The sequence below is a fragment of the Micromys minutus genome (assembly GCF_963924665.1).
Source record: "Micromys minutus genome assembly, chromosome: 13".
NCBI lineage: Eukaryota > Metazoa > Chordata > Mammalia > Rodentia > Muridae > Micromys > Micromys minutus.
Genome location: NC_137982.1, coordinates 50,932,115 through 50,959,874, shown reverse-complemented (window position 1 = coordinate 50,959,874; position 27,760 = coordinate 50,932,115). Strand labels below are relative to the sequence as shown.

At 38.1% G+C, this 27,760-nt stretch overlaps 1 protein-coding gene across 1 annotated transcript in view; it reads right to left on the bottom strand.

The window, feature by feature from the left end:
- The window catches only part of ITGA4 (integrin subunit alpha 4), a gene marked incomplete at its 5' end in the record, with an annotated part of 72,506 nt that overhangs the window by 34,169 nt on the left and 10,577 nt on the right, over positions 1 to 27,760 (bottom strand). Inside the window, 13 exons of the mRNA XM_080928197.1 lie at positions 2,750 to 2,904; positions 5,994 to 6,148; positions 6,516 to 6,561; positions 7,081 to 7,171; positions 8,393 to 8,487; positions 10,226 to 10,337; positions 13,770 to 13,907; positions 13,998 to 14,060; positions 14,772 to 14,857; positions 16,222 to 16,351; positions 17,562 to 17,629; positions 20,160 to 20,286; positions 20,382 to 20,488. Coding sequence (XP_080784323.1) covers positions 2,750 to 2,904; positions 5,994 to 6,148; positions 6,516 to 6,561; positions 7,081 to 7,171; positions 8,393 to 8,487; positions 10,226 to 10,337; positions 13,770 to 13,907; positions 13,998 to 14,060; positions 14,772 to 14,857; positions 16,222 to 16,351; positions 17,562 to 17,629; positions 20,160 to 20,286; positions 20,382 to 20,488 — 1,373 coding nt within the window. The remainder of the gene's footprint in view (positions 1 to 2,749; positions 2,905 to 5,993; positions 6,149 to 6,515; positions 6,562 to 7,080; positions 7,172 to 8,392; positions 8,488 to 10,225; positions 10,338 to 13,769; positions 13,908 to 13,997; positions 14,061 to 14,771; positions 14,858 to 16,221; positions 16,352 to 17,561; positions 17,630 to 20,159; positions 20,287 to 20,381; positions 20,489 to 27,760) is intronic.

The window sequence follows — 27,760 nt, the reverse complement described above, 5'->3', positions numbered from 1 at the left end:
CCCTAAAACCATCTGTCACCTTCTTTGTCCTGAAGCATTTTAAACCTAGCTCTCAGAACCTTCTGCTCCTATATCTGAGACTCTCAGAATATGGTTCCTGAGCCAGTCCCACATGTACCATGCAGGAACTTGACCAAATAGCAGATCTTCCTAGCTTCTATAAACCCATGCAGTCGATGGCTCTAGCAATAGTGCAGCAGGCTGTTTGAGAAGTCTTCCATGTATTGCTGCTGTATGTTGAACTTATGGGTCACTGCCTTGCAGTTTTTGCATATGAAAAAATCCCCATTCCTCTGTCTTTACTTAGATGCCACCTTCTAAATATTCACTACTCTGATGTATACTGCATCTTATCTGAGTCTCTCCTGAACTCTGCTCCCCTTTCCACGGTTTCCCTTATCTGTATAATCTGCTGGGATGCTGAAGGTTTCTTTCTCAGCATGCTTCTGACTTTTACCACTAGCCTAGAAACTAAACTTGCTACCTTTTATTCACTGATAGTGTGTCTCAAACAGAATCTGACACACTATATTTAATAAACACCCAGTGGCACCCAGAGAACTTAGTGAAAGAGAACATTGAGATTTGACTGGTGTCCTCTAGTAGGGAGCCCTCTGAATGCTGGGTGTCCTGAGCCTGAAAACACTGAAGATTTGATTTTTATTCATATATTCATGTGTGTGTGTGCATGTGTACATGTATCGGTGTGTGTGCATGTGCGTGTGTGTGTGTGTGTGTGTGTGTGTGTGTGTGTGTGTGTGTATGAGAGAGAGAAAGAAGTAGGGTAGGGGGAGAGACTTATGTGTGGGTCATGGAAGGCCATAAAAGGTCAGACTCCTGGAACTGGACTTATGGAAAGTTATGAGCTGACTAACATGTGTTGGGAACGAAACTCTGTCCTTAGGAAGATCAACAAGATTAGCAAGTTGAGCTACCTCACCAGTGACCTTGAATATTATATCAAGAAGTATCATCACATTTAATTTTGAGGTGCTCTGAGTCAAATACATACATTTTGATACTGGACATCTTTGAAGAACAGAAGAACTAGCCAGACAACCTGGCCACTGTCCATCTTCTTCTCTGTTTCATCAGGGAGAGAGAGACAGAGACGGTGACACACAGAGAAAGACAGAGACAGAGAGACAGGGACAGAGACAGAGACAGAGAGAGACAGAGAGACAGAGACAGAGAAACAGAGAGACAGAGAATGCTAATCTTTCCTAATGGTGTAGGCAACCAGACAGGCAGAGTGGGAGACAGCAATTCTTCACGCTTATACTCCCTTCTGAAGTAATGGCTACAACTCATTGGCAGAACTCAAAGCTTTTGCTTTGGTGGTTCACTGGGTTTGCTGAAAATGAAGATTGAAGTTGGTTATGTAACTTAGAAAAGTAAAAAAAAAAAAAGAGCAAAAAGTGGCTTTTTAAAGCCCCATGCAGTGTGTATCCCATCACATCCCTAGATACTGTGACAAAATGTTTGCTATAGTGTAGGAAGATGCAGAATGCAATTAAATGCTTCAGAGTCTGCCTAGTCCACTGCCAATGCTCTCCGGCCTCGAAATAATAATGATGATGATGATGGTGTTGTTGTTGGTGGTGGTGGTGGTAAATTGATGACAGGGCCCAACATCAACATTGCACCCCATTATCATAAAAGCCATGGTAACTCTGAGTGGATACAAGAAATAGATAATGGAATCCTCTGCTAAACTCTAATTCTGCTCCAAAAGTGCTCTGAAGAAAATGTACGATTTGGATGATCTGGTCCTTTGTTCATAGGAACGATGCCAGGGAACAGGACAAAATGAGACAAACTCAGTTTGCTGCTATATTTGTAGCTTAAACACAACCTGCTTCCTTGAGATCATCTAAGGCTGGTCTTCATGTTGCCCTGAAAATGGCCTCAGTCTTTCTCTCTGTAATTGACTAAGTTAAAACACCAGTACTGATGGCGGTTTGCCTTTCCTGGAATAAGTATCTTAGGGAATGTTAAGTTCTAAGATGAATCTACTATTTCCAGTTCCAGAAAGGGCTCCTGGGAACAGTTTGGCTTTCTAGTGACAACAGGTTTTCTGATGAAATACATGCTTCCATAATGAAACAAAAACAAAACAAAACAAAAAAAAAAAACAAAAAACAAAACAAAAAACCAAACCAAAACAAACAAACAACAACAACAACAACAAAAAACACCCTGGCACAGCTTCATATGCTAAAGTTTAACCAATGAGAGGAGCATGATGCTCGGTTTCGGAATGAGTGTTTTAATAAAAGAGACACGAAATTCACTGTGATTTGGCAGGATTATCCACCCCCAAACCATCATGAGAGCTGTCATCCTGGCCCACAAATGAGCCTTACTAAGCCTTAACTGTACAAGCTCCCCTTGTCACCCCAACAAGATGCAGCAGGGACAAATAATCCAAATACAATTGGGCTGGCTTCTGCCTAGCTGAGGTCATGAAAAGCAAACTAACACGTCATAGAAAAGATCTGAGGCTCTGCAAAATGACAGGTTCATTTCCGACCAAGTGGGTAGAGGAGCAGGGGTAATAGTAATCAGAGGAGGGAAAGGCAAGTCTCTGAAAGCAAAGACACATCCAAAAGTGGTCTTTGCATCCTCCAGGCTGATACTGCTTAATGTTTTAACCAGGACAGGAAGCTAACAATCCATAAACACACAGTGAGTTGTTAATGTGCCAACCATGGGATGCCTATGTGTCACAGTGAGTAGTTTCCTTTACCCGCATGAACGCCTGGTGTGTCCTACATTTCTCTCCACTTCTGGAAACTCGTATGCTTCGTGAAATCATGTCCGAAGTCCCATTGGAGAAGAAATAAAATCTTGACGGAGACTCTGCCTTCCTGTGCACATCCAAGCTCACATTGTAAAACAAAACTGCAAAAACAGAGAAAGAATCATGGCTACCATCCATCCTTAAGGACCGGAGGTATTAAGTTACATGCCAACCAAGAAACACCCCCAAGCTCTTTCCTTAGACCAATGTTAAACAGTTAAACTGAAGTATGAAAAAAATTCTTTAAAATTATTTTTAATAAAATAAATTATCATCTTCTTTCTCAGTTTTCTTGATTAACATCTTTAGCTGTTTGCTTAAATTTTTCACATATAAGAATGTGAAAACCAGGACATCGAATCATTTCCAACAGTACAAGTCTTTGGAGTCTCATTTGTCTCCATATCAGCCAATGGCAAAAGTGTAGCTAGAGCCCTGAGCTTCAGTATCCCTCAAGGATCAATCTACCTGGTGTGACAGATGACTTGTGTGATACATGATTAATGTCAAATACAGTACAGGTCCCTTAATTTTGTGTTTCGTATTTGAAAGCTTAATACTTTTACTTAATTTTCCTTTATAAAATGTCAGGGAATATCCAATAAGATGATAAAAAAAGAATGCATGATCATTAATTACCTGTTAGTCAGACACAACATCAATATTTTACTTACAAAAATTACAACAGCACACATATCAGTGGAAAATATCAGAAAATAATGTCATGCAGACCTGAGGGGCTGATCGTCTCAGCTTTGTCACTAACTAGATTTTGGACACATGAGAGCATTTGCTGTGGCATTTGAACCTTAACTTAGATTTTATAGTTCTCTTCAATCTTTGATGGGAAAAGGCATCCACAAGAGAGATTCAAGATAAAAATCAATGAGATGCCTGACAAATCACTGCTCATCAAGTCAACTCTGATAGTCATGATGACAAGGTAACTTTTCTGTCTCACGGAACTCAAAAGTCGGTTGAAAACAAGATTGCTGTGGAGATGAAATAAAAACAGGAAGTTTTCAAAGGCCATATAAAAATGGGCTGTTACCTTCATTATTTTCTATTGTTCTGACAAAGCACCATGATGAAAGAGGCCAATAAATTGTTTGTTTGTCATTTAGAAAATAAATAAAATGAACATACAGGTCATTGGTAAAATGGTTTACAAAATTCAGTCCTATTGCCAATTACTCATTCTTTATGATGTCACTGCTCATGGTTTGATTAATTAATTAATTAATCTGTGCAAAATGAAAATTATATAATTGTTCTCTCAAATATTCTAATGGTTTGGAGGAGTGTTTAAAACCTGGCATAGTTAATATTTAGCTGAAAAGCAAGATCCTCAGATCAGAAAAGAATAAGGGGGGGGATTGTAAAAGCCATAAAATCATCAAGGCAGATTGTAGCAAGGAATCAATACTCATTTCCTGACTCTCAAGGCTCTTTACAAAGTGACTTAAGAGCAGTCCTCCCCCTGAGTTGTTCTCACTGCATGGGGGTAAGGATGTATAAGTAAAAAAATTTTTTAAATATATAATTCCTATAAAATTCATTTACATTTTAAAAGAAATTTACTGTTTTGAAGGTATTTTGCACACAACAAATGTATAAATCCTGTTATTCTTACATTCATTTTAAAATAAATCTTTCAACCATCACTTAATTTAGAAATAAAGTCTGAATCCACTGAATTCAAAATTCCAATAATTGTAATTTAATTACCTAGAGAGCAAGAGAGAGTTGCACCTGAAGTAACCGTCTTCAAATTTATCCCTAAGTCCAAAGCAAAGGTAAAGAAGGAGGGACTACAAACGTGTTCCCATCAAGAGGCAGAACATAATGGCTTCACTGAGCAAATCTACCATGTGGGTTATTTTTACCAGAGTCATCTGATGACACTTCTAAAGCCTGTGATAATTTACGTTTCATATACTCGTTTTCAGACAATGAGAAACCTCTGGTTCAATGGAGTTGGAAGAATAAGGAGACAGCACATCCGCTGGTGTGTATCTTTCAGATAAGCCATGTGCTTGTCTATGCTAATGTGTAATTCACTCTGGGGTCACACTCCCCAGGTGCCAATAACCAGATGAGGGCTTGCCCATCTCTTTATTACTTCAGCTCCAGCCAGGGCTCTTCAAGAGCATTATTAAAAATGAGTCTCGAAGTGCAGATGCTGGGTTCATTCTGCCCATTATGTAACAAAATTGTTCACACTGGAACTTCTATTACACATCAAAAGTTTGGCCCCATAAGTAATTGGCAGCCTCTGTGATCTTTACATAACAGCAGTCTATGAGGCTGCACAGTCAATTCCACACATGATCAATATCCAAACGATGATAATCCCAGGTATATGTATGATTGTGGTCTCTCTCTCTCTCTCTCTCTCTCTCTCTCTCTCTCTCTCTCTCTCTCTCACACACACACACACACACACACACACACACACACACACACACACACACACTGTTAGAATTAACTACCCTCTTGGATGTTAATTAATCCCCACCAATGCCATATTCTCTGTGGCAGGCAATTGATGAGTTCCCTATGAGTGGGAAATGAGCAATTCTCAGAGCTGAGGGTGGCCACACATTACATACACCAAATCCGTGTCTAGCCTCCAGAAAAACATCTTTAATTATTCAAATAGGAAAGCATGTATGTTAGAAAACAACCCTGTGCCTCTGACTCCTCCATACCTAGGCTAGCTCCAGGTTTTATGGGCTCAGTAGCATTGAGGGTGTAGTTCAGTGGTGTAATACCTGCATGGCAGCCCTGAGGCTCCATGTCCCATCTCTGTTACTGTTTAAAAGGCAGTAATAACAATAAAAAAAAGCATTTCAAAAGGATCCCTGTAAAACAGAGGAGCTGTGGTGCCTGCCCTCTTTTGATTCTGAAGATTTCACAGCTTAGGCTCAGAGGGTTCACCTTAAATTAATGCAGCAAGTTAGCTCTGCCTCTTGAGATGTGCACTGGCACTTCTTTGTGCACTATATACTGGTTAGAACAACCTGGGAAGGAAAAAGACAGACAAGAGGTGCACATCAAAGGATTATTCTATTCTGCTCTAAAGAAATGTCACACGCTCATGACAGTGGTCAATGAGGGCACACAATTGACTCCTGGAGTAAAGGGTGAGTTACACTCGAGTGTCATTTGTTCTGTGGGGTGTGCTTACCGATGTAGCCTGGAACCTCTTTGCCCTTATATGAGAAACACATTGTAAGATCCATGCACACAGACGGAAGACCATTTTCAGTACAGTCAAATTTTGTCCTATTTACTGACTCAGGATGGATTAAAGATGCTTCAACAATCACTACAGGCCTTGTCCTAAGAAGGCAATAAGATTATTAATATTAGTTATAAAATAATCTTACCTTAAAGAGAGTAATTACATTTGTTCCCAACAAACAAGTAATGCCATTAAAATGCTTACTTGGTAATATTGTACATGCTTGATTATATTTTGTGTACAGATTAAGAGAAGTTTTCACTGAAATATATAAAACCATTAGCTTTATCTGATGGTCTGTTTAATTATATCTCTGCAAGGTGAGAAACATACCCCAAAGTTTAATAATAAAACTTCAGGATGCCAAAAGGTTCACCACCAAAGCCATCACTTTTGAAACCTACCACCTACTCTCTACAATTGGGCCCAACTGTCATTAAGGAGTGCAACACACATCAACCTCACCTTAGCAACACTGCAGAATCAGACTGAAATGCACCAACCGCTACATCTGCAGAATTAAAAAAAAAAAAAGCAACAGGGTAGATTAACGATCCCTCTTAGTTAAAGAGAATTACCATGCAGCTACAAATACTAAACTGCAAATCACATTTCAACGGTATCAGAATAGCATTTACAGAAATATAATTAGGAAGGGCGTGCCAGCATCCTTAGACCCATTTCCACCATTTATGTGAATGTTCTTACTCAGAAGGAGCAGCAGCAATCTTTCTACAAGAAAGCAAAGGAACCGCATGCTACAGGCTTGTAACAGGGCCGCCAAACAAGATGTAAAGATTTGGGCTGGAAGCATTCTTCCAGAAGGCTTCTTTCACGTTTTTCAAAACAGATTTCTCCTTGCTTTTCATCATGTTTGATTGATTTCTTAGGCACTTCTTTTTTTTTTTCCCCAAGAACACAATTACAGTAACCTGAAGTCCTTCACATCGGTTTTTCATGTTTACACTGAAGCAGCGTGACACAAAAGAGCTCTTTCCTCCCAGTCCTGAAAATGGACACATCTACTCACCAATATATCCATTGTTGTCAGCATCAATTTGTCCTGAGATAGATTGTCCAAACATCCTTAGTGATTTGCTGATTTGACGTCCTTCAATTCTCTGGGAAGAATAAAGAAAGGGTCTGTGTGAGTGAGTGTGTGTGTGTGTGTGTGTGTGTGTGTGTGTGTGTGTGTGTGAGTGTGTGTGTGTGTGTGTGTGTGTGTGTGTGTGTGTGATTTTGATGGGAAAGTTGCTGAATACCTAATATTTCCAAGATTTTAGCTTAGTTAAATAATGGGTCTTCTCAGGCTTGCCTTAGCACATTGACTAAGAAAATGCATTCTAGATAAATCAAACACTTCAAAAGCGGTAAAATTTCCCACCTTTAAAAAAAAAACTGAAATCTATTTTGTTACTAACACTTTATGTTGTGAAAAGGGCAATATTTTACAGAATAATTTTTAGGGTTTCCAAAACAATTACTTATTTCATGTCTTTGAATTTTTTTCAAGTTCTATATTTACTTTTATAATCAACATTAATAAATGAACAGAGATTTTGGAAAATAAGTCATTTATTATTATTTATCACTTTTTATTCTTCAGATGCCTGATTAAAACTGACTTGTTTTGACAAATTGCTCCTTCCCATTGAAGAACAGTCCACACCTCAGTCTGTTCCACTAATTTAATTTCATGTCCAGACACTGAATTAGAAATATGTGGGTGCTATTCACAGTAAGAAAAAAATCAGCATCTTTGACTTGACATATATCTAAATTTTACATGAAATTTAGAGGGTGATTTGCCCACTTTTGGTCTCACCAGAAATGTTAGCTAGTAAATTTTTGGAAAAACTTTTCTTCTCAGAATGTAGGCCTTTTCTACACTGAAATATCCCGAGTCATCAAAATATAGAGCTGAAATGATAGTTTTGTCATAAAATTGTATTGAGATGGTGTTAGTTTAACTATTACACATAAAGAAACATGGTCTTATAAATGCATTGCACTTCCTGAGCTAGCTCTGTAAAGCATAAAGCGTTATCAGCAAGAAAGAACAATGGATGTCCAAGGGGGCCAACTTGGAAGAGGATACCCATTGCCTTGAGAACACACGTGTTATCGCACATAAAAACAGGAATAAAGATGGGTTGGAAATCTAGTAGAAATAAAAGGCTTAAAGAAAATGGTTTTGAGGGTTAAAAGAAGACCATTTCGCCATATCATTGGGTGAAATGAAAATGTTAACTACTAGAGAGAAAACAAGTCCACATTACCAGTCGAATAATGAGGGTACTTTAATCCCCAGTGCTCCTGCGGACGATTGAAGAGTATCTTACCTGGGAGTAGGTGGAGGAGATTCCATCTTCTCGGCCATTGTAAATGTAGACAGCACCTCGCAAGTCATCTTCCTGTGGTGCACCAATAGCAATATCTGTTGGATTTAAATAGTGGGAATATTAGAAACGCTTGATGTACAGAGTTCATAATTCTGAATGCATATGACATAATATGAAAACTCCCTCCTATAAGGAAAAACAATCATTCTTGGGGGGGGGGTGACTACTATCATCGTCTTCAGGATTATGCATAATAGTCTGTACGTGGAAAATAACAGAGTGGGTAGTTTAGCAGCACACTCTCAATGGGTAAGCATACAGGGGCTGTAGATATACCTCTAGACCCACCTCAGCTTGCTGTGCCCCCTACTCTGTATATCCCTAGTGTTTAACCTATGTGCCTTGACTCCCCATTCATGAAATGAGAGCACATGGAGACAAACATGCTTGGTATGAAAAGATCCAACACATCAACTGCATATCACAACATCTGGCATGTTATAGCAGGAGATTGTATGACCACAAGAATCTTAGCTTTGAACTTTGAGACCTTTCTATGACTTTAAAATGGCATCCTAGTCAATTCTTCTCCCGGTGGTGTTAATTAGTAATCACACACATACAAATTAAATTTAGGGAAATGTCTTGTTTTGTAAAATAATGACAGAATGAATTCATTGCGATTAATGTTGAATTTATGACACTGGGATGAAAACATTATAATCTCATGGGAAGAAACAACCCAAAAACAACAAACAAGCTGACTCATCTTATTGCTTCAGGGATGTAAATACATGGAACATGCATGAAGGAGAAAAATAACATTCCATAGCTACAAGAACGCACCCTACTTATACCACATGAGTCTACAGAAGAAATATTAATGCATTTAACAGTATGCGATGTTTTTAATTACTTCAACTGATATGTAATGAATGGAAAGTTTATTTTCATGATATCACCAACTATCTGAATTTTTTTCACAGCCACAGTGGTAATTTTAGCTGCTACTTAATACAAACCATATTTTAATTATTAGTGACAGTATCAAGAAGCTACAATTTCAAGCCGTGAAGATAAATATTAAAAACTTACTTCCTGAGTTGTAGGAAGTTGTTGCACTCTGGGAAACTGGACACTCTCCCTTCACACATATCTGCCCTACGTTTCATGGGATCAGTTAACTACTAGTAGTGTGCTGAGAGGGAATAGTTGTAGAGGAAGAAAGCCTGATGTCCAGGGAACAAAGCATGGCTAAGACAGTGCCATTGATTTAATCATGTAAACGCTTCAAGATCAGTTGGTTAATAGCCAGTACTCTGGTTCTTACAGCTGCCCCTCGCCAATGCCCCCGCTGGGCCCCTTCCAGATCCTATAGCAAAGCAGCTCCACACAGTGTTCCTGGCATAGCAGGGCCAACAGACCATGCTCCATCATCACCAACACATTCGGTAGGATTTGGTCAGTTTCTGGATGGTACCACTAGTTAAATAGCACAGTCCAATGTGATAGACCCTTCATATTTTCTTTCTAATATCAGGATTTTCTTAAAACAGAAAAATGATGGACATCAAATGTTGACAGGCATCATTTTAAAGACGAGTTAAGAACGATGCTACTTATAATCAGTGGCACCTTAAGAACCAATAAGATGATTTGAATGTTCCCCTGTAATTAAGCATGATAAAAATCAATAAAATCAAAATCTAGTTGACACACATTCTGGTCCTCCTTTCAACAAAAAAGCAAACAGCGCAAAACTACAGTCACATTTGCTTCCTTGAACTATTTTAAAGGTGGAAATTAAAAACCAAATTAGAGATTTTTAATTACCTTCAAAGCCATCATTGTCAATGTCACCGAGATTCGCTATAGATTCCCCAAATCTTGCAGCATATGTGTCTCTCCCAATGAGCACTCTTTCCATTTCAACCATCACAGCTCCCTGGATAGCGATGGAAAGAAAGGTGTCATTATAAAACCGCCCGACAATTTGACACGTGATTTACTGCTGTAATTGGATATGGATTTTTCTACTGCGTTGAAGCACAGATAGAACCTCAGTACACACATCCCAGTTCAATTCAATAAATATTTATTAAGTCAACATATATAATAGCATGATTAGAGCTCAGAGGACATGGGGAATTGTCGAACTTATGATCCCTAGCTTTGAAAATCCAATAAATCATTTTGATAATTCAATTTAGCAAACATTTATTGAGCTCTTGCTAACAATGCACTGGGCAGAGTGAACCAGTGGAAGGGGCCAAGGAGAATCATACACACACACACACACACAAACACATACACACTCATACACACACACTCACATACACACACACACACAAACACATACACACTCACACACACACACTCACACACACTCACATACACACACACACTCACATACACACACACACATATGTATGTATGTATGTATGTATGCACACACATGTGTATGTATGTATGTATGTATGTATGTGTATATATCACTCTGTTTCCTCCAGGATTTGTATAAAGGTGGGCTTTATACAAATATGTGTGTGACTTACAAGTACAAATTGCTTTGCATGAATGAGAAGAAAAATAATTCTAACTGAAGCAAGGAAGGAATTTCAATAAGGGGCAGGAAGAAAAGACGGTCTGAGAGAGACGTCACAAAGGAGTATTCAAGGTGGTTACTGCAAGGAAGGTGTGGTTGTGATGTGCAGACAAAATTACCAGCAAAACAGCTACATGTGTGAGTTAGAGACATATGTTCATATCAGCCACATACTTATTAGTGAACAAACATATATAATGAACAGGGCAACAACAGACAATTTGCTGTGTTAAACTTTACAGCAATTGGACTGAAAAGAAAATACACTCTTTCTGAAGCAAACCATAGAAAGCCGTGGGAGGTCTCCGAGATTCCAGGTGATGTGACCTAAGCTGCCCTTTGGAAACTTATCCAAGCAGCAATGCATTTGTCAACCGTCATCTTTGGAGGCAAAGGTGAGCTGCTATTGTATATAAGATGAACTGTATAATCGTGCTGTGATAATGTGCTCTGATAATTCCAAACTCACATTTTAAAAACAAATTACATGTAGGACTCACAGATCTCATCCTTTTCTCAGGTAAATCTATTCTTCATTTCACGAGCACACATTCTATGCTCTGCCAAGAGTCCTTCCCTTTTCTTTTATAACAGAAAATTCCTATTTTTTTCCTTCTCTCTCAAATACTACTTCTTCATTGGAATAGTTTTAGCCCAAAGTAAAGCATGTCTACTTTGAAAGTACTTAACACCTGCCTTTTACCACACTGCCTTCCAATGACTCCTCCATGATTATTTTCAGCTTTTTTGGTAGTATGTTCCATTCCAGATTCTCGCTAAGGCTATTTTTTTATCTAAATAAATAAAAAATTTAAATTTATTTTTATAGATGTAATCACTACCATTTACATGACATGGGATTAAACCCAAAGACTGAAGATTAAAATGGGCTGGCTTCTCAGGAAATGATCAAAAGGAAGAGAGACGAGGCTTCAATGAAGACACAGGACATATAACGTCAAGACGGTGCCAATTTAGAAGAGTTCCAGGAGAATAAGTGGCAGGTGCTCCTGTCATGTATCCCATAGTCATCAAGAATGGCACTAAGCACTCACTGGGGACCCCTGAGGGCCACTGAATAGATTAGGTCAAAACTCAAGTTCTTCATGACGTCACCTTCTTTCTTTCAGTTCATTGACAATGATTCTGGAGTGTCTGCCTGTCCAGGTCTTGGATGGGCCATAAAGCAATAGGGTAAACAGAAGAAATGAGTGTCCTCCTGTGTTAGCACAGGCACTGGGAAATGAGGGGGAAGTCTTATGCTTTTTAGTGGCTGGTGCCATCCCAGAGAGTTTAGAAATAGATAAAATGCAAAGGGAAGAAGAGAAATCCACACTGTGGGATTAAAACATGGAAACCAGCTACTAAGCTGATCTCAGTATTCAACGGCGGCACTTCTGGGTCAGTCAGAGGGAAGAGTAGCCTAGTGAGCAGACTCGTCTTTTGCTCTCTGAGCATTCCTTATCTCTTTTCATATTTGGATGGTCTGAGATTTCAGTGGGGCTGGGGGAAATGTTTTTTTTTTTTTAACTTTAGCAATGATTTTTGACTGTTTAACTATTTTTTAAAACATTTCCTTGTTAAGAGAAATATACTAGATATTTACCACAAGGGGAAAATGAGAGATACTTGCTGACTAAGGGTGAGTAAATACAAGAAAGGCCACTTGTGAGTGGGGACGTGGGAGATGCGCAGTGTAGTGCTGTTTGAGGTCTGAGAGATCCCTTTCCAGAGGACAACATATTTTAGTTTAAAGAAAGTCCAGGAGCCTCTGAACCAGTAACCCTCTATTCTGTGTTCAGAACTTTGAGACTCCTTTTCTCTAAGACTAGAAGCCTTTTCTTTTGCATCATATAGAGTTTAGCGTGACACTGGGAATGAAAACTTACTAAATTCTCTGAAATTTGTGAGGAAGCAGGGTCACAAATGCACTTTGCTAAATCTTGACTAAAAGACTTTGAGTCCTAGGAAACGGACCTGCTTTCTTATAAGCCTGCTCTTTCAGACCAAAGAACCAAATACTGCTCCTGACTTAAAGCCGAAAGACACTCAGTAATTACCTAACTAAACAATGTAGCCACTTCAGAATAAATGATGCCAATCTCATATTATTTTAGAATCGAATCCAAATGAAGTGTGTAATATTTTATTAACACACCTTATTCCTGTTTGCAAGTTAAGAAGCTGAAAACATTGAATGCTTCATGTATTCGCAATAACAGACATTCTGTAACTTACTAAATTATATAAAGGCAATAGTTACGCTAACATCCATTTTGAAGTGTCTGAAAAAAACATTCTTTCAAGTAATATTTGTGTGAAAAGTAAACTGAAGGAAATTTTGATTACTGGAGTGAACTCTTGCAAGCTGTGCACATAGATTCCCCTTGTGCTCCATCTCATATTTCTAGAATAGCTACTCATTGGCATGCTTTGTTTCCTTGTCAGAGCATCAGACAGCCGAACAAATTTGACTTTGCTCTATCAAATAACTGTAAGACTGCATCTTTGACCTGACGAAAATGCTCAGTGAATAAAAGTGCTTCCTGTATGAGTCTCAGGATCCAAGAATGATCCCAGAAATATGTAGTAGAAAGAGATCCGTGAATTTCCTCTGACCTCCACATATGTACAATGTCGTGGATAAAGTATGCATGCTCATGGACCATGCACTTGAGTACACGGACGCGCTAATTTCGAAAAGAATCTGTAGTCTCGGAACTCTGAAATAAGAGCAGTTTCAGTCTGAATTATACTTCGAGAATGTCATACCACGCCAGAGTTGATGTACACGAATACTCTTCCTTCCTCCCTGACGGTGCTCTGCATGGGAGCTCCAACAAGGAGATCCGAGAAGCCATCTGCGTTGAGGTCCACCGCACAGACAGAAGCTCCAAAGTAGGAGCCAAGCTGTTCCAAAGCAAAGCACATGCGCACTGAGAACACGTGGCGCTATTCACAGAAGCCCTCAGCAACCCCAAAAGGCAGAAACGTACTTACCTTTTTACCTTTCATTTCATATAAGATGTTCAGTTCTTTTTCATTAATGCTGAATATATACGCCTACAATCGGGGGGGAAGAATTCAAAGACATTTACTTTCTCGTCATATTTTCTCTTAAAAAATTAACCATTTATTTGTTTAACCAAAATATCAATCTCTACAACATGTAAATGCACAAACATAAAATATCAAGTGTTTAATAAACTTGTTACCACTACAAATTTTAAGAATGATATTCAATATTAATATTTATATTGATATGCCTGACTTGAAACACTTTCCTCTCAGAAACTAACTTTTGCATCCCATAGGAAGAGACATAAAAAGGTGGGGAAAAAAGATTTCCCAGTATTTGTGTGGCAAAGCAGAAAAAGCTAGAGCTAGAATTATTCTATTCTATTCCTTCTAGTCTTACCATTGTAGTATCGCCTGCCTCAACTCCCTCTTATTAAATAGTAACCAATACATTTATTCTTTGGGCATCTATAGATAATTATACTTTATTACCATATTATATTATCTATAATTTGTTATCTATATACTATCAATTTACTCTTAGCAAGGCCTCATTTAAGTTCTATGATTCCTCTTAGAATTTTCTAGCTAAATTTCTTTGAGAGCTATAAATAAATCTTGAACAGATTCAATTCATGCAATATATTTCTCATCATTTTAATCTCATATTTTACAGCATCTGTGTAGCACTTGACTCTCTCATATAATTTATTCAAGACTTTGTGAAGAAGCAGAGAGAACAAAGGAAAGTCTTACTTTTCCTATCTGCTCGTGTTGAGGGGCTCCTCCCACGATTTCGGTAGTATATGGACTTCGAAAATGACCAGCTCCGACTGAGTAGCCTTGGGAAAAGGAGAGAAATACATGAGGCTTATCAGACACAGCAGGTTTATGCTTTTCTAATTCTTTGCCGGGGGTAACCAAACTATCCAAAATGACTGCTTTACAGAGAACCTCAAAAGTGTTTATATTAACTGGAAATGGTCATTTAAGCAATCCAAACATATATTATAAACACAATGGTATGGGTTTGGAGTGCCAAGCTCTCAGTATTGAAAATACGACCTTGACACTTGATCTGTTACTCCCTGTGTGATATGATTAGCAACGGTCTTCCAGGATTACAGTTGCAACATCTGAGCTTACAAACAACAATCTTTAGAGGTGCCGAGCAGTCTTTCTAATGCATAGGCTTCACATAAAGATAGAACTATGAAGTGGGTTATGTTTCCTGCAACACCTCAAGCCATAGCCCAGTCGTATGAGGGAATGTCCAGGGAGTTCTGTTGGAGTGGTAGTAATATATTACTTGTTTTATCAGTGCCCTTTCTGAACACAAAACGTTCACATTTAAAACCCATGTATGGGTCAAATAAGACTATGCTTTGTTCAAAAACAAGCAAAGAAAAAACAAAAAAAACAAAAATTCTGCAGAACATGTGTACTTTACTATAAATGGAAACAATGTCACAGAATTTGTATTTTGTAGAGGCACAGGTGTCAAATTGGATTTTCTTGACCTGTGAAATAGCAACAGTGAGGAGGAGGAGAGATGGACAATAAAAATGGTTAAGCTCTGAGAAACGGTCCAAGATAATCTTAAAAACAAAACCACTGCAAGGAAAAAGTCAAAATAATAATTTTAGAAAAATCCTTCACAATGCTCTCCTTTAACTAGGATATGATTTTCAGATCCATTGGTTTTTCACTTGCTGGTTTAAGAGTTAATGCATATATTCAAACACATGTGTTTAAGTGAATGAATGAATGAATACAGAGTTAGCATTAAAACCTTCCTAGGGAGCCAGGAGGAGTGACACACACTTTTAATTCTAGCACTCACGGAACAGAGGCCAACTAGGGCTACAATGTGAGACTCTGTCTTAGAAAACAGAAAAGAAAGAGAGAGAGAGAAAGAAAGATAGAGAGGAAGGAAAAAAGAAAGGGAGAAAACCAGAAGGAATTGGTTGGGGGTAGGGGGAGCTTCCTAAGATAGAGTAAGCATTCAACAGTTCCTCCCTAAGAACACAGGATGACAGCTGTGATTCCCTACGTCAGTATAAGATATACAGTTAATGAAATGAAATTGGTTGGCTTTGTGCTTAATTGAAACGGTTTCTGATATATCTAATTGTTACTGGCCAATAGGATTCACATATAATCTCCAAGGCACGGGTAATTTAATCTGGTCAAATTTTTACAGTACCTAAGTAGCTTCCGAATTTTACTTGATTATTTCTGTTTACAAATGCTTTGTACTTGTTTGTAGTTATATTGTAGACAAAGACGGAGCCAGTCCAATATGACGATCCTGGAGCCCCCATCACAATTAAATCCTGCAAGAGAAAACTCATCGTTTGAAAGTTAGACCTTACTGTGCCAAATCTCGTGCAAAGGTACAACATTCTAGGAAAATAATCAGGAAATGCATTTTATACTGAAGCTCGAAAATGGGAATATTTTATTATTTAAAACCATATGTTAAATAGGCAGAAAAGCTAAGAATAGAAAATTTTAGAAAAGAAACTCTGGAACTTTGTTCAAACTTGCCAGTGGGTTTCAAATATCAATGGTAGAATCATTAGACACTAGAATAAGCATTGGGGACAAAGACAATGTGGGTCAGGGAAAGACAATCATCTCTGTGTAATTCATTAGGGTTCATTACCGGGATAATCATGTGTTACAAGAGAGTAAAGGGGGCTTAATTTATTTCAATTTGCAAAAATCACTGAATAGTGTCCCTAACAATTTCAGCTCAGATAATAAAAAGGCTAGTGAAATTTCAGGCGTATTTTATCCTAACTAGGAAGGAAGGAGGAAAAGAGCAAGAGCTCTTGCCTCTGTTGTGTAATAACTCATAGCAATCAAAGCTAATTGACATATAGTATTATTCTCTAAGTAATTCTGAACTTCTAGTGTGGTCACTTCAGCATAGACTAAAGAAAGAATTGTTATAACATGTTAAGGTGTCTAAAGGCAGTGAACCCAAAATGATACAGTCTTGAAAACATTTATGAGATTATAATGGGTTTCTGAGAAAACCGGCAACGTTTATTATCACTATTGTTATTGTTATCATTATTATTATTCAAACTGAGGTTGAGATATAGTTGAGTTTTAGCTAGTAAGAGGAGTATTATAAATTTAAGCCTCACTACCATCACAATTTTAATGTAAAAAGGACTCACGTATCTTTTTCACCTGCAACTAACAATTTAAAACAATCCACTTGGGTAGATATTTTCATCGTTGAAGTTATCAAAAACATAACTAGCTACTTTAGATTTCCACTAAATTCTTAATAGAGCAGATAATCTTTAGAGTGGATTTTAATTGGTCCTACATCGTATTAGCCACTTACAATTTTACAATTTACAAAACTACAATTATAATTTTCTAAAGTCATATGTAGAACAATGGCATAAACATGGTAATTAGTCTACAGCTCAACATTACTTAAATGTTACTCAGTAAGTCTAGAGAAAGCCCAGAATCAAGCTTCTACGTGTGCACAATCGCTGGAGCCAATGTTAGAGCTCATACCTGTGTGTAAAAACTCGATATCCCAGCTTGACACGATGCAAAATTTTCTCCAAATTTTTTCGCAAAATCTAAAACAAAAATTCAATATTGGTTTAGACAAATTGGAGCTATATACTTTGAAACAGTTTGGCTGTAGAGCCCAGGCTGGCCTTGAACTCAAATCCTTCTGACTCACTCTTTTAATTGTTCAGGTTTAATTTTCACTATAATGAGCATTCACCATAGTTTTATTTTTCTCAGAGGTTTTCACAAATGTGACTCTTAAGACCTGTGTTTTATGCTCTACTTTTGAAAATCATAGTAATTGTCATGATTTAAAACCATTCAGGCCTCCTGTATTAACCTTCACATTTTCATCGAGAGTCGCAGTTAAAGGCATTCCTCCCTCTGTTTCATCGGGAGGATTTGCCACATATACTAAAAATTAAAATGAGTCAGTGAGTGAAAGGCCAAGAGATAGAATTTCAGTCTTTAGGTTCACGGTTCCCTGAGTTATTACACATATTGGAGGTGCACTACAGTGCTCTGTGGGACACACATGGAATGGCTGTTCATTCACAGAACTTAATACTCTCTTCACAGTGACTTTTTGTCTGTATATGGTCTGTAACCTTGTCAAGACCCCAAGACAAGCGGTGACATTGCACATATCCCTCATCCTGTTCCATTGCTAGATTCATTTGTCTGACAAAACTGGAACTCAGTGTCCTGTGATCGACACCTCCTTATCCCACACCACCTCCCACACTCTTTCCTCCCGTAGTTAGTACTTTTACATTTCACATATAAACGTGACTGACGATGTGCCATAATGTGTGCTCCTGCCACCTTTGCTAACCTTTACCTCTCATCGCTTTTGTAAATAGCCATTTCAAAAGATAAGAGGTGTTCTTTCCAGGTTTGACGTACACCTGTGATGGTTGTAATCAGGTTACTGGTTTTGTGGTATCTCTTTGATGAGATTCCATATATATATATCTGAGTTGTGATCTCTGCATCTGAACATTTGAACAGGCCTGGCCCATTCCCCTAGCTTTTGCTCTGCTCAGTTGATGACTTCCTCAGCTGTGCAGAAGCTTTGATGCTTGCCCTACTGCCACTGTCCCTTTGCTTTTGTAGCTTGAGCTTTTGTTGTATCTGCCAGGAAATCATTACCCTCTCTGTTACCAGGAATTCCAGGGCTGGGGGCTTCACCTTGAGTTTTTATTCCATTTTGAGCTTACCTGTATGTATGGTATAAGAATCCAATGCCACTCTTTTGTAGATGGACATTCAGTTTTTCCACGTTAATTTATTAAGATTTCCCCTTCCTTCCTGCTTTGCCTCACAAAAAGAGTAAAGACTCCTGTGGATGTGTAAGGCCTCTTACAGCAAAGCCCTGTGCTAGATGCTTCAGAGTTTATTTAGTGATACGTCCCCCTGCCCTCCTTCTTCTCCTGATGCTCTTTCATTCATAAACTTCTATGAAAAAAAAAATGAGGACCACTCCTTCCTATTGACAAATTACTACATCGGTGTATCTGTGTTTTCTTCCATGATTTCTCACTCTTTTGATTCTCCTTAAGCCTTTGTTTTATAAACTTTCATGTGCTGCGCTAATAAGGCTATGCTAATATTAACTTCCAAAAGTATTTAGATGGATACATTTTAGATAAATAACCCCTGCAGGAAAATGTTTAAATGCATAAAATAAAACTATTAGGCAAAGGGGAATAATAGATATATAGAAATCCAGACAGTTTTATTGCAGTTGAAAATTTAATATTCATCTTTTATCCTTTTTTTCCCTGCATTAAAAGGTAAAATGTAAACAATTATTACATGGACTTCTCCATAGCATCGAAATGCAGACATGAAAGATCCTGAAATAATCAGAATCAGCAGGTAAATTTAAGTATGCGTTCAAAGTGCTGGCAGGTAATTAAAGTTATTTTTGGATGATGAGGGAGATGATGACAGTATTTCCATCATTAGAAAAAAATTGGCATATTTCATATTTTGAGAGTTCTAAAGACAGTTTTAGAGTTACTGATTGTTATAAATATCATCTTGAAAGCTACTGACATTTGTCCCTAAATCTCCGTTTATATCCTAGTTCTGCACATAAAATACCGATTTCAGTTGAGACAGAGTTTTCCAAGTTTAGAGCAGCGGTTCTCAATCTTCATAATGCTGTAACCCTTTAATAAAGTTCCTTTTAAAGACTCCTACCAGCTTCTAGGAAAACAGGAAATACAGTCATCTTCTTTCTAATCAAATTTTCTATGTAATTTCGTCGCTTTGAGGATCCTACGTTTCCCTGGCATTAGGCAGGCTTATTACTGATTTGAAAATAAGTTTAGTACAAAATTGGAGAGTTACCAACTAGCTTCCACAATTATCAAATGAAACTGAAGAATAGCTTTTCAAAAGTACGAAATGTTTGTATAAGGTATCGCTAACTACGCAGAGTAAACCAAGGAAGGATGCTGTAAATTAATAATGGCCATATCAAAGACATTCTTCCTCTTTGATCAGGCAAAAATAAAAATGCAAAGAAAAGCTAACTGAAGGCCTTCGATAGTGTCTCCCCATCTAGTTGGGTCATGTCCCACTCACCTTGGTAACACGGAACCAGCTTAGTACTTAGCTCTGTCCGCAAATCAGCAGGTACGCCATAGCAAACACCAGTGGGGAGTTTATCATTCTTCATGTAAAATATATTTTTCCACCTGTGCCCACAAGTCTGAACAAAACAAAGTCAAACAAAAAATTGAAAGTCACGCCTAGAAGGTCTGTTTCAGGGGTGGTTTTGGTCAGTGGACCCACTTCAATACTTACCACGATAGATCCATTTTCTCCAGGTTGTCTGGAAAGTGTTACCCCCAACCATTGGTTATCTCTCTCTTCCAAACATGTCTTCCCGCAGGGTTCTCCACTGGGGCTTCCTGCAGCATTTGGAAAAATCTAATCAGTTTTGTTGAAAATAATGTTTTTCGAAAGGCATAGAGTAGGTAAAGCTAGACCCTTATTTCCAGGGTTTCTCTTCTCCAAACTTCATTTCATCTTATATTCAGGGTTCAGTTTAGGAGTAAAAGTGAGTTGCTTTCAGCTGACATAGTTGCCCTCCATACAAGCTGAGTCTCCTTTGCTGACATAATCTCTGAGTTATGCTGTAGAGGCCATGAAGAAGTGGCCTCAGTGGTACAGGAAGCAGCTAATTAACCTAATGAACAGGATGAGGAATGTCAATTTGAAACAAATCAGAGGCTGGAGTTTCGAGAAGAATTTGTGTTTTGATTAACCCGTTTATTAACATCAGCAGAACACTTTCTGAAAATGGTTCTTGAATGTTTCTCAGCAATTCAACTTCGGGTTATTAGAGTTGGAAGATGGTAGCTGAGTGTGTAGACCGTGGAGTGTATAATTAGCACACCTATAATGCACAGCCTTTGAAACAAAACGCCCAGTGGTTTAGACTTAGTGGAATTAAACAATGATAAAAGTTCTTTGAAAACAACATGGTGTGGGGGGGGGGAGGGAGTCACTAGAGGGGAGAAACTAGAAGGGGGGGAAGTCAGTAAGTCAATAGGCCCACTTTGGCAAATGCATAAATTTCAAGAAAAAAGTCCAACATAAAGGAACTACACAACAGTCATTTTATAGTGATGATCTTTTATTTGCCAGCACAGACCTTTAGCTTTTGAGTGGGAGCCCCAGTGAAATTCTGTGTTAAAGTGATTCAAATCCTTAACTGGAGGAAGACTAAGGTAAGAAGGGTATCATAATTTTTTTTTTTTTTTTTTGCTAACTTTACATGTTGTCCTCTTTATTCAACACTTGAATATTCTGAGCTCAGATCTTACAACAGAAGAAAAAGCATTAGCATCAATTAGATGAGTTAAGTGTACCAGAAGCTGCAGTTCTTTCCTTTGAACACTGGTTACAAGTTTATATAGTGTTATAATGAAATGTCCCACATGTGTCTTTGTATCATTGAGTACAAGTTTTCCCCTCTAACCTTAATCCTAGGTAGAGTTTCCTGGGAAAACTACAATGTCTACATCCATTAAGGTAATATATTTAAAAGCAGATCAAAATTGTATTGACTTTCCTGTGTCATAAAGATTCTAAGAAATGTCGGACGATATTTATGAATATACGTGTGGCTTTTGAAACGTTGTTCACAGAAATAACCATTGCTTCAACACAACCAAGCTGAAGGGAGCTTCCCAAACTCTTTCTGAGAGTCCTGGCTAGTGGATCCAGTCAGGCTTGTCTCTTCCAAGGGTTGCTTCAGATCAGGACAGAAGCATGGTTAACACAGAACGTTGGTAATATTTGTTGGCTTGATTTTCTGGAAACCAATGATGTCTTCTCCTAATAGGTCGTCCAGGAGAGAAAGACCCAGAGAAAGAACAGGAAGAACAGCTTGCTGAGGTCCAAATGCTGATAAAGAATGGTGGTCCTGACATATGCAGAGCCTCCTGTGTGAGAGTTCAGAATGAAAGAAAGGGTAGAGAGGGAGGTAAGAGGAAAGGAAGGAAAGCCAGGAAATGGAACATGCTCTCATGGTGCTTCATTATGCACTCCACTCCGTATGCTCTCGGACATCACTCCAATAAAGTGCACTTTAATTGCTGAGAAACAGTCAGCCAATAGGGTTAGGAGTCTAGCAGAGGGAGCTACTAGGGCTACATGATTCTCAACCAATACAGGAGAAATAAGAAGGGAGGCATAAGGATAATTTAATTTTCACTGGGACGCAATTTTCAGTTGGAATTGTCTTTAAAATCACCAATATTTTCAAGTCAATGTCAAAAACAGACCATCAAAGGTAGATCCAGACTACACACAGATGAAGCTCCGTTACCATAAGAATAAATGACACATAATTGAAAATATGAAACTATTTTTAAAATTATAGCCAACACCCAGCCAATCTACCTCCAGTTGTCATTGCCAAAGACAGGAGTGGATGGGCCTCTGAATGCCACCTTCTCTGTTTGCAGGTGGATGAAAAATGGGTGTTTTCCTCAAGATTAACTTTGATATTTGCAAGCAAATGCTCCCTTCTATAGTTAGTCACTAGAAGTTTAACAACAACAAACACAGTGTGTTGGAACCACACAAACGATATCAATGCAAATTTGCTAGCTGAAAATGGCCCAGAAGTTCATATGTTCGAAAATAGCATACTGCATGCAATTATGTGTTTCTTAGCTGAGCTGTTTCCTATGATTTTTAAATGAACATTAGAGACACCTTTGCCAAGTAAAACTGTTATCTCTCTCATCCAAGCTGCTTCCTGCTCAGTAGTGTTAGCCCTGCAGAAGACAGTTACTGCTGTTACCGCCTAGCCTTCCTGTTCTCTGTACCCCTTCCTTATCATTGCAGTCCCTATCTCTCCAGTTCTGGGTTTCTTCTGAGCCCTCCAGAAGGACTTCTGAATGACCTGGCTTGTTTAGCATGACTTCTTTCAGAGTCTAGAAGGTCCTAGGCATTTATTTCCTATATGGCCCAAGCCCCACTCTTAATTCAATGGTCAAAGCAATGATTCTTAGAAGCAGAACAAAGAGCCCTCCAGAAGCCACAAGAAGAGATGTTTACTTTGATGTGAGAAGTTGTCAAACTTTCCCAGGACTCAAGTGGTAAGGCTAAGTTGCTCTTGAATGGGGGATGTAGAGGATGGGGTTAAGTAAGACTAGGCACAGTCTTCCACATGTGTTGTTATGTGGTCTCATAAAACATAAAAGACACTTTCTAATTTATAGGTCTCTGTTCTATGGTAATTTAGAAATATATATTTATATACTATGTGTATATATTAAACAATATAATGTATATCATTTCTACTTAACAGAAAAGACTCTCAACCTTAGAAGTCAAGGGCTCTTAAATCCACAGGCTGTAATCATTGGGAAGAAATTATGATTCATTAACCAGTAAGAAGGAGAACTTTGTTTTGACTGGGATTAGCTGCATACATTTGTTTGCAGCTGCTCTGCTCTGCTTCAATGGTTTAGCACTGACCTTATTCATCGGGTCTTCATCCCATCCCAACACAAAACCCAGATAGAAATCTGTGCTAAAAATTGGACTTGCTAAAAATTGGACTTTATAAATAGACAACAATAACCAATCTTCTATTTGTGTTGCATGTCATGATCCAAAATATGTCAAGAGTGTGACTATGAAGAAATGAAGAAAATTCATAAAATAATAATATCACAAAGAAATATTTTTACGGGCATACACTCCTATACACACACATACTCCCCCCATACACACTCATACCCACAAACATACACATTGTGATGTTTCTGCTTCTTGCTTCTTGACACTGCTTCCCACAAAGACAGTCCTCAACTTTAGCCACAGTACAGAGAGGTTTTTAGCCCTTGTTATTAGATTAGACAAAATCAGTTCCAGAGATAGTCTGGCTCTGGAGTTTCCTTGACTTCTGGAACACTATCCCCTTCCCTTTGGGAAGTGGAGAAAAATCTCAGCAGAAGAGTCAAAATGGACCCTTTTTATGTTTTTCTTCTTATGCTTTTCTTCCTATGCTTTTCTTCTTATGCTTTTCTTCTTATGCTTTTCTTCTTATGCTTTTCTTCTTATGCTTTTCTTCTTATACTTTTCTTCTTAGACCTCCAAGACTTTCTTCCATCAAGCTCTGTGCTTCTGAATCTACTGTTCCTGATGAAGGAGTTGAGTGGCCCTAAGATCACCTAGGAGAGTTTTAAACAAATACCAACCATTACAGCCCCTCTCCCACCATCAGTACTCATGGGGAATACCTGGACACTAGCATTTAAAAATATCTCCCAGGTAACTGCATCTGCTGGTTGACCTTGGGCTTAAGAACAACTATCTCAACAGTGTGGATGAGCAGGCCTAGCCCTGTATAATTACTGGGGAACCTACATGGCTTTCAAAATAGTAATGAAAGGTCTGTCCTAGTGGGTGTCAGCTAGGTAATAAGACTAAGTAATTAAATGCTACGAATATTTTTTTCATGCAGAAATTGGGTGTTCGTTTGGACAGAGGTGACATTTGCTAAGACTCTGACGAGAAAGCTAATTTTCATGAATGTCCTTGACAAAGACCATAAGAAAATCCATATTTTATTTTACCCAACTTCATACTATAGTGATTTATAATCCCATTTTCAAGTCAGCTTATACATTACTAAACCAAACTTTTAGCAAATCAAATCAATTCCATGATTGAAAAAGTATTTTACATGGTGGGAAACAAAAGAGGTCAGCAGAAATTAGCATCTGGTTTTTTTACACTCTTTTGCACTAGAATGGCTAATTTGTGCCACAGTTGACTGCATCTCCCCAGTAAAAATTAAGAAAAAAATAAATATTAAGAACCATCCCCCTCCGTTGAAGAATTAAACCTATTCTTACTTTTTTTTTCAAATTAAGGAAGAAAATAGGGTGTGTGTTTGTGTGTGTGTACATGTACATTAATTTTTTAATTTTAAACTAATGATTTCTACCAGTATATACAAATGCATATGCAAGTGAAAATTAGAAATTTTAATGGGCAAAAATAAGATTAGCTAGTACAAAGGTAACTGGGTACTCTCCTTAAATGCACCCCTTCCCCTTACTTTAATTTCGCTTTTTGCTTCCTTTTATACTATCAATACTCTAAACACCTCACTGAACAATGGAGGTCTAGATATTCTTCTACATCACCTCAAGACAGGAAGATTGTTTTGACAGCAGCACTCTGGTAGCATAGAAAACTGATTGGTTCTTTCAAGAAGGTACTTGATACACAGTTGTGAAGAGGGATTTTTGAAACATATTATGCCACCATAACAATCCCTTACTAGGGGACTGGAGAGATGGCTCAGTGGATAAGAGCACTGACTGAACTTCCAGAGGTCACAAGTTCAGTTCCTGGCAACCAGCTGGAGGCTCACGACCATCTGTACTAGGATCCGATGCCCTTTGCTCGTATGTCTGAGAATAGTTACAGTATACTCCTCTACATAAATTAAGTAAATAATTATTTAAGAAAATCCTTACTGGATATCACAAAAGTCTGGAATGTTTTCACCAGACTCAGAAATAAAAGAGTCACTTTGTTTCTGTGTCCCCTAGTTTTCTTCCACAGCACCATTTCCTTGAGTGTTAAGACACCGTAACAAAGAGTGTGCAGGAAATAGCACTTGAGACAGAAGGTTTTTCAAAGTAGGGACACTTAAGATGGTAAGTCAGTTGGGACCTATGCACTGCTGGAGGGAACAAGATCAGTGTGATGTATTTTTGACAAGAACAGGGCAAAGAACGCATGTGAACATTAGATGATGATATTGCCGATGTTAGGATTTCGTTAAACACTAAGCTGCATGTAGGTCATAGCACAGCCCTCTTGTATACGTAGCCTATCACTTTATAGAAAGCCTCAATATGAACACTATTTTATTGTCACTGTAAGACCTAAAGACTGCATTATTAATTTATTCCTTTACTCGTAAGAAATTTGATTTATGTAAATGTGTAAAATTATGCATGTACAGGTGTGTGCACATTGGTTAATGTATATGTGTATTTAGTGGTTAACTCAGGAGTTTCAGTTGCATGCTGTTGTATTTGTTGAGGTAGAGTCACCCACAAAACCTAGAGTTCATCTATTTAGCTGGACTGACTAGCCAGTGAGATGAAGGAATGCCCCTGTCTCCACCTCCCCAGTGCGGAGATCAGGGACTTGTTACCATGTCTGGCTTTCATAGGATCCTGGGGGTTGGACTCCAGGTCCCCATAATTGCATGGAAAACTCTTTGCCATCTGAGGCATCTCACCAGCCCCCAAAACTGAGTCACTGAGCCTTAAACTGAGTCAAGAACCTTCCCAAGTGTATGAAACCAGTAAGTCAATACAATTTTGTTAAAAAATTGATATTTAATTTGCTCTCCACAATTCTACAACATCTACCATAGAAATCTACAAATGTTCTGATATGTGAATTAACTGCATTCAATTTCACATCCTAAGTCTGGTTTTCATCTAAAAGTGTGTAAAATATAACAAGTCTGCCCCAGTTTGTAAAATCAGCTTTTTTTTTTTTTTGAGTTAGGGTCTCATTCTAATTCAAGTTGTCCTGAAACTCATCATATAACTCATGAAAAGAAAACTTTGTATTGTTCATGAAGAGTCTTTATTTCTTGACCCCTTTCCTGCCCTTACCTCTGTGCTAGTCACCTTCTTTGGTATTAGGACATTTCCACTAAAGAAGTGAGAACTCAATGGAAAGGCAGTCTTCTTTCTAGACCTCTGGGGGCTGGAATGAAGTGCTTTGCACTGGGGAAGACGGGGACTCTCTGCAGAGATGATATGTCTGGTTTATCTACCTGTATTACTGCTCTGTGGGTTCCCCAGCAGGCATGTGGTGGGGTCACTCAGTCTGACCTTCTGGACTGTAAAAAGGAAGGGATTCTGATCCTTCAGAACTTATGACATTCTTTCAGGCTTCAGAAAAATAAAAAATAAAAATAAAAGCCCTTACTTTAAAAGTTACTTTTGTCTTTTAAATTTGAAGTTCTATTCTATTGTAAGATAAACACGAATTTAAAACTTGCCCACTTTATTTCTTAATTAATCATAAAAGATGAACAACGTCTTTGCTCTTTGTTCTACAGAGTCATTAATTTGGGATAACGTTTTAAAGGAAGTCATAACTGCTGAGTGAAAATAATCTTTTAAAAATTCCATTGTCTACACAAATTCAGACTATCAGGAAAAAAACACCTGGTACTAAAGTAACTTATAAGCTAACATCTTATAAAACATACTAACACATACAGATGAGAATTACAGAAATGTATGCTTCTGCATGCAAGGCTGCCTAGCACCCAGTAGGTGCTCAATAAATGGTAAATGCATCCACTCAAGGAACCTGCATTCTGCTGATTTCAATTTAGATACCAGAGGGCACCCACAGTGTCGTGAGATTAAGCAACTGCCTACAGCTCTAACCCAAATGGCCCTTACATTTAGCTTGTCCTACCAAACCATAAGTACTAATAAGTCCATTACATTATACTTTCTATGATTTAAAAAACATATAGTTTTCTCACACAGCTAACTAAACATGGTCATTATTCTTCTAAAGGATAACAGTGGTGTAGGAACTCAATAGAAAGTTATATTGAGAAATGATGTAGAGGAATGGAAACCAAAGCACGAGCATTTTGAAGG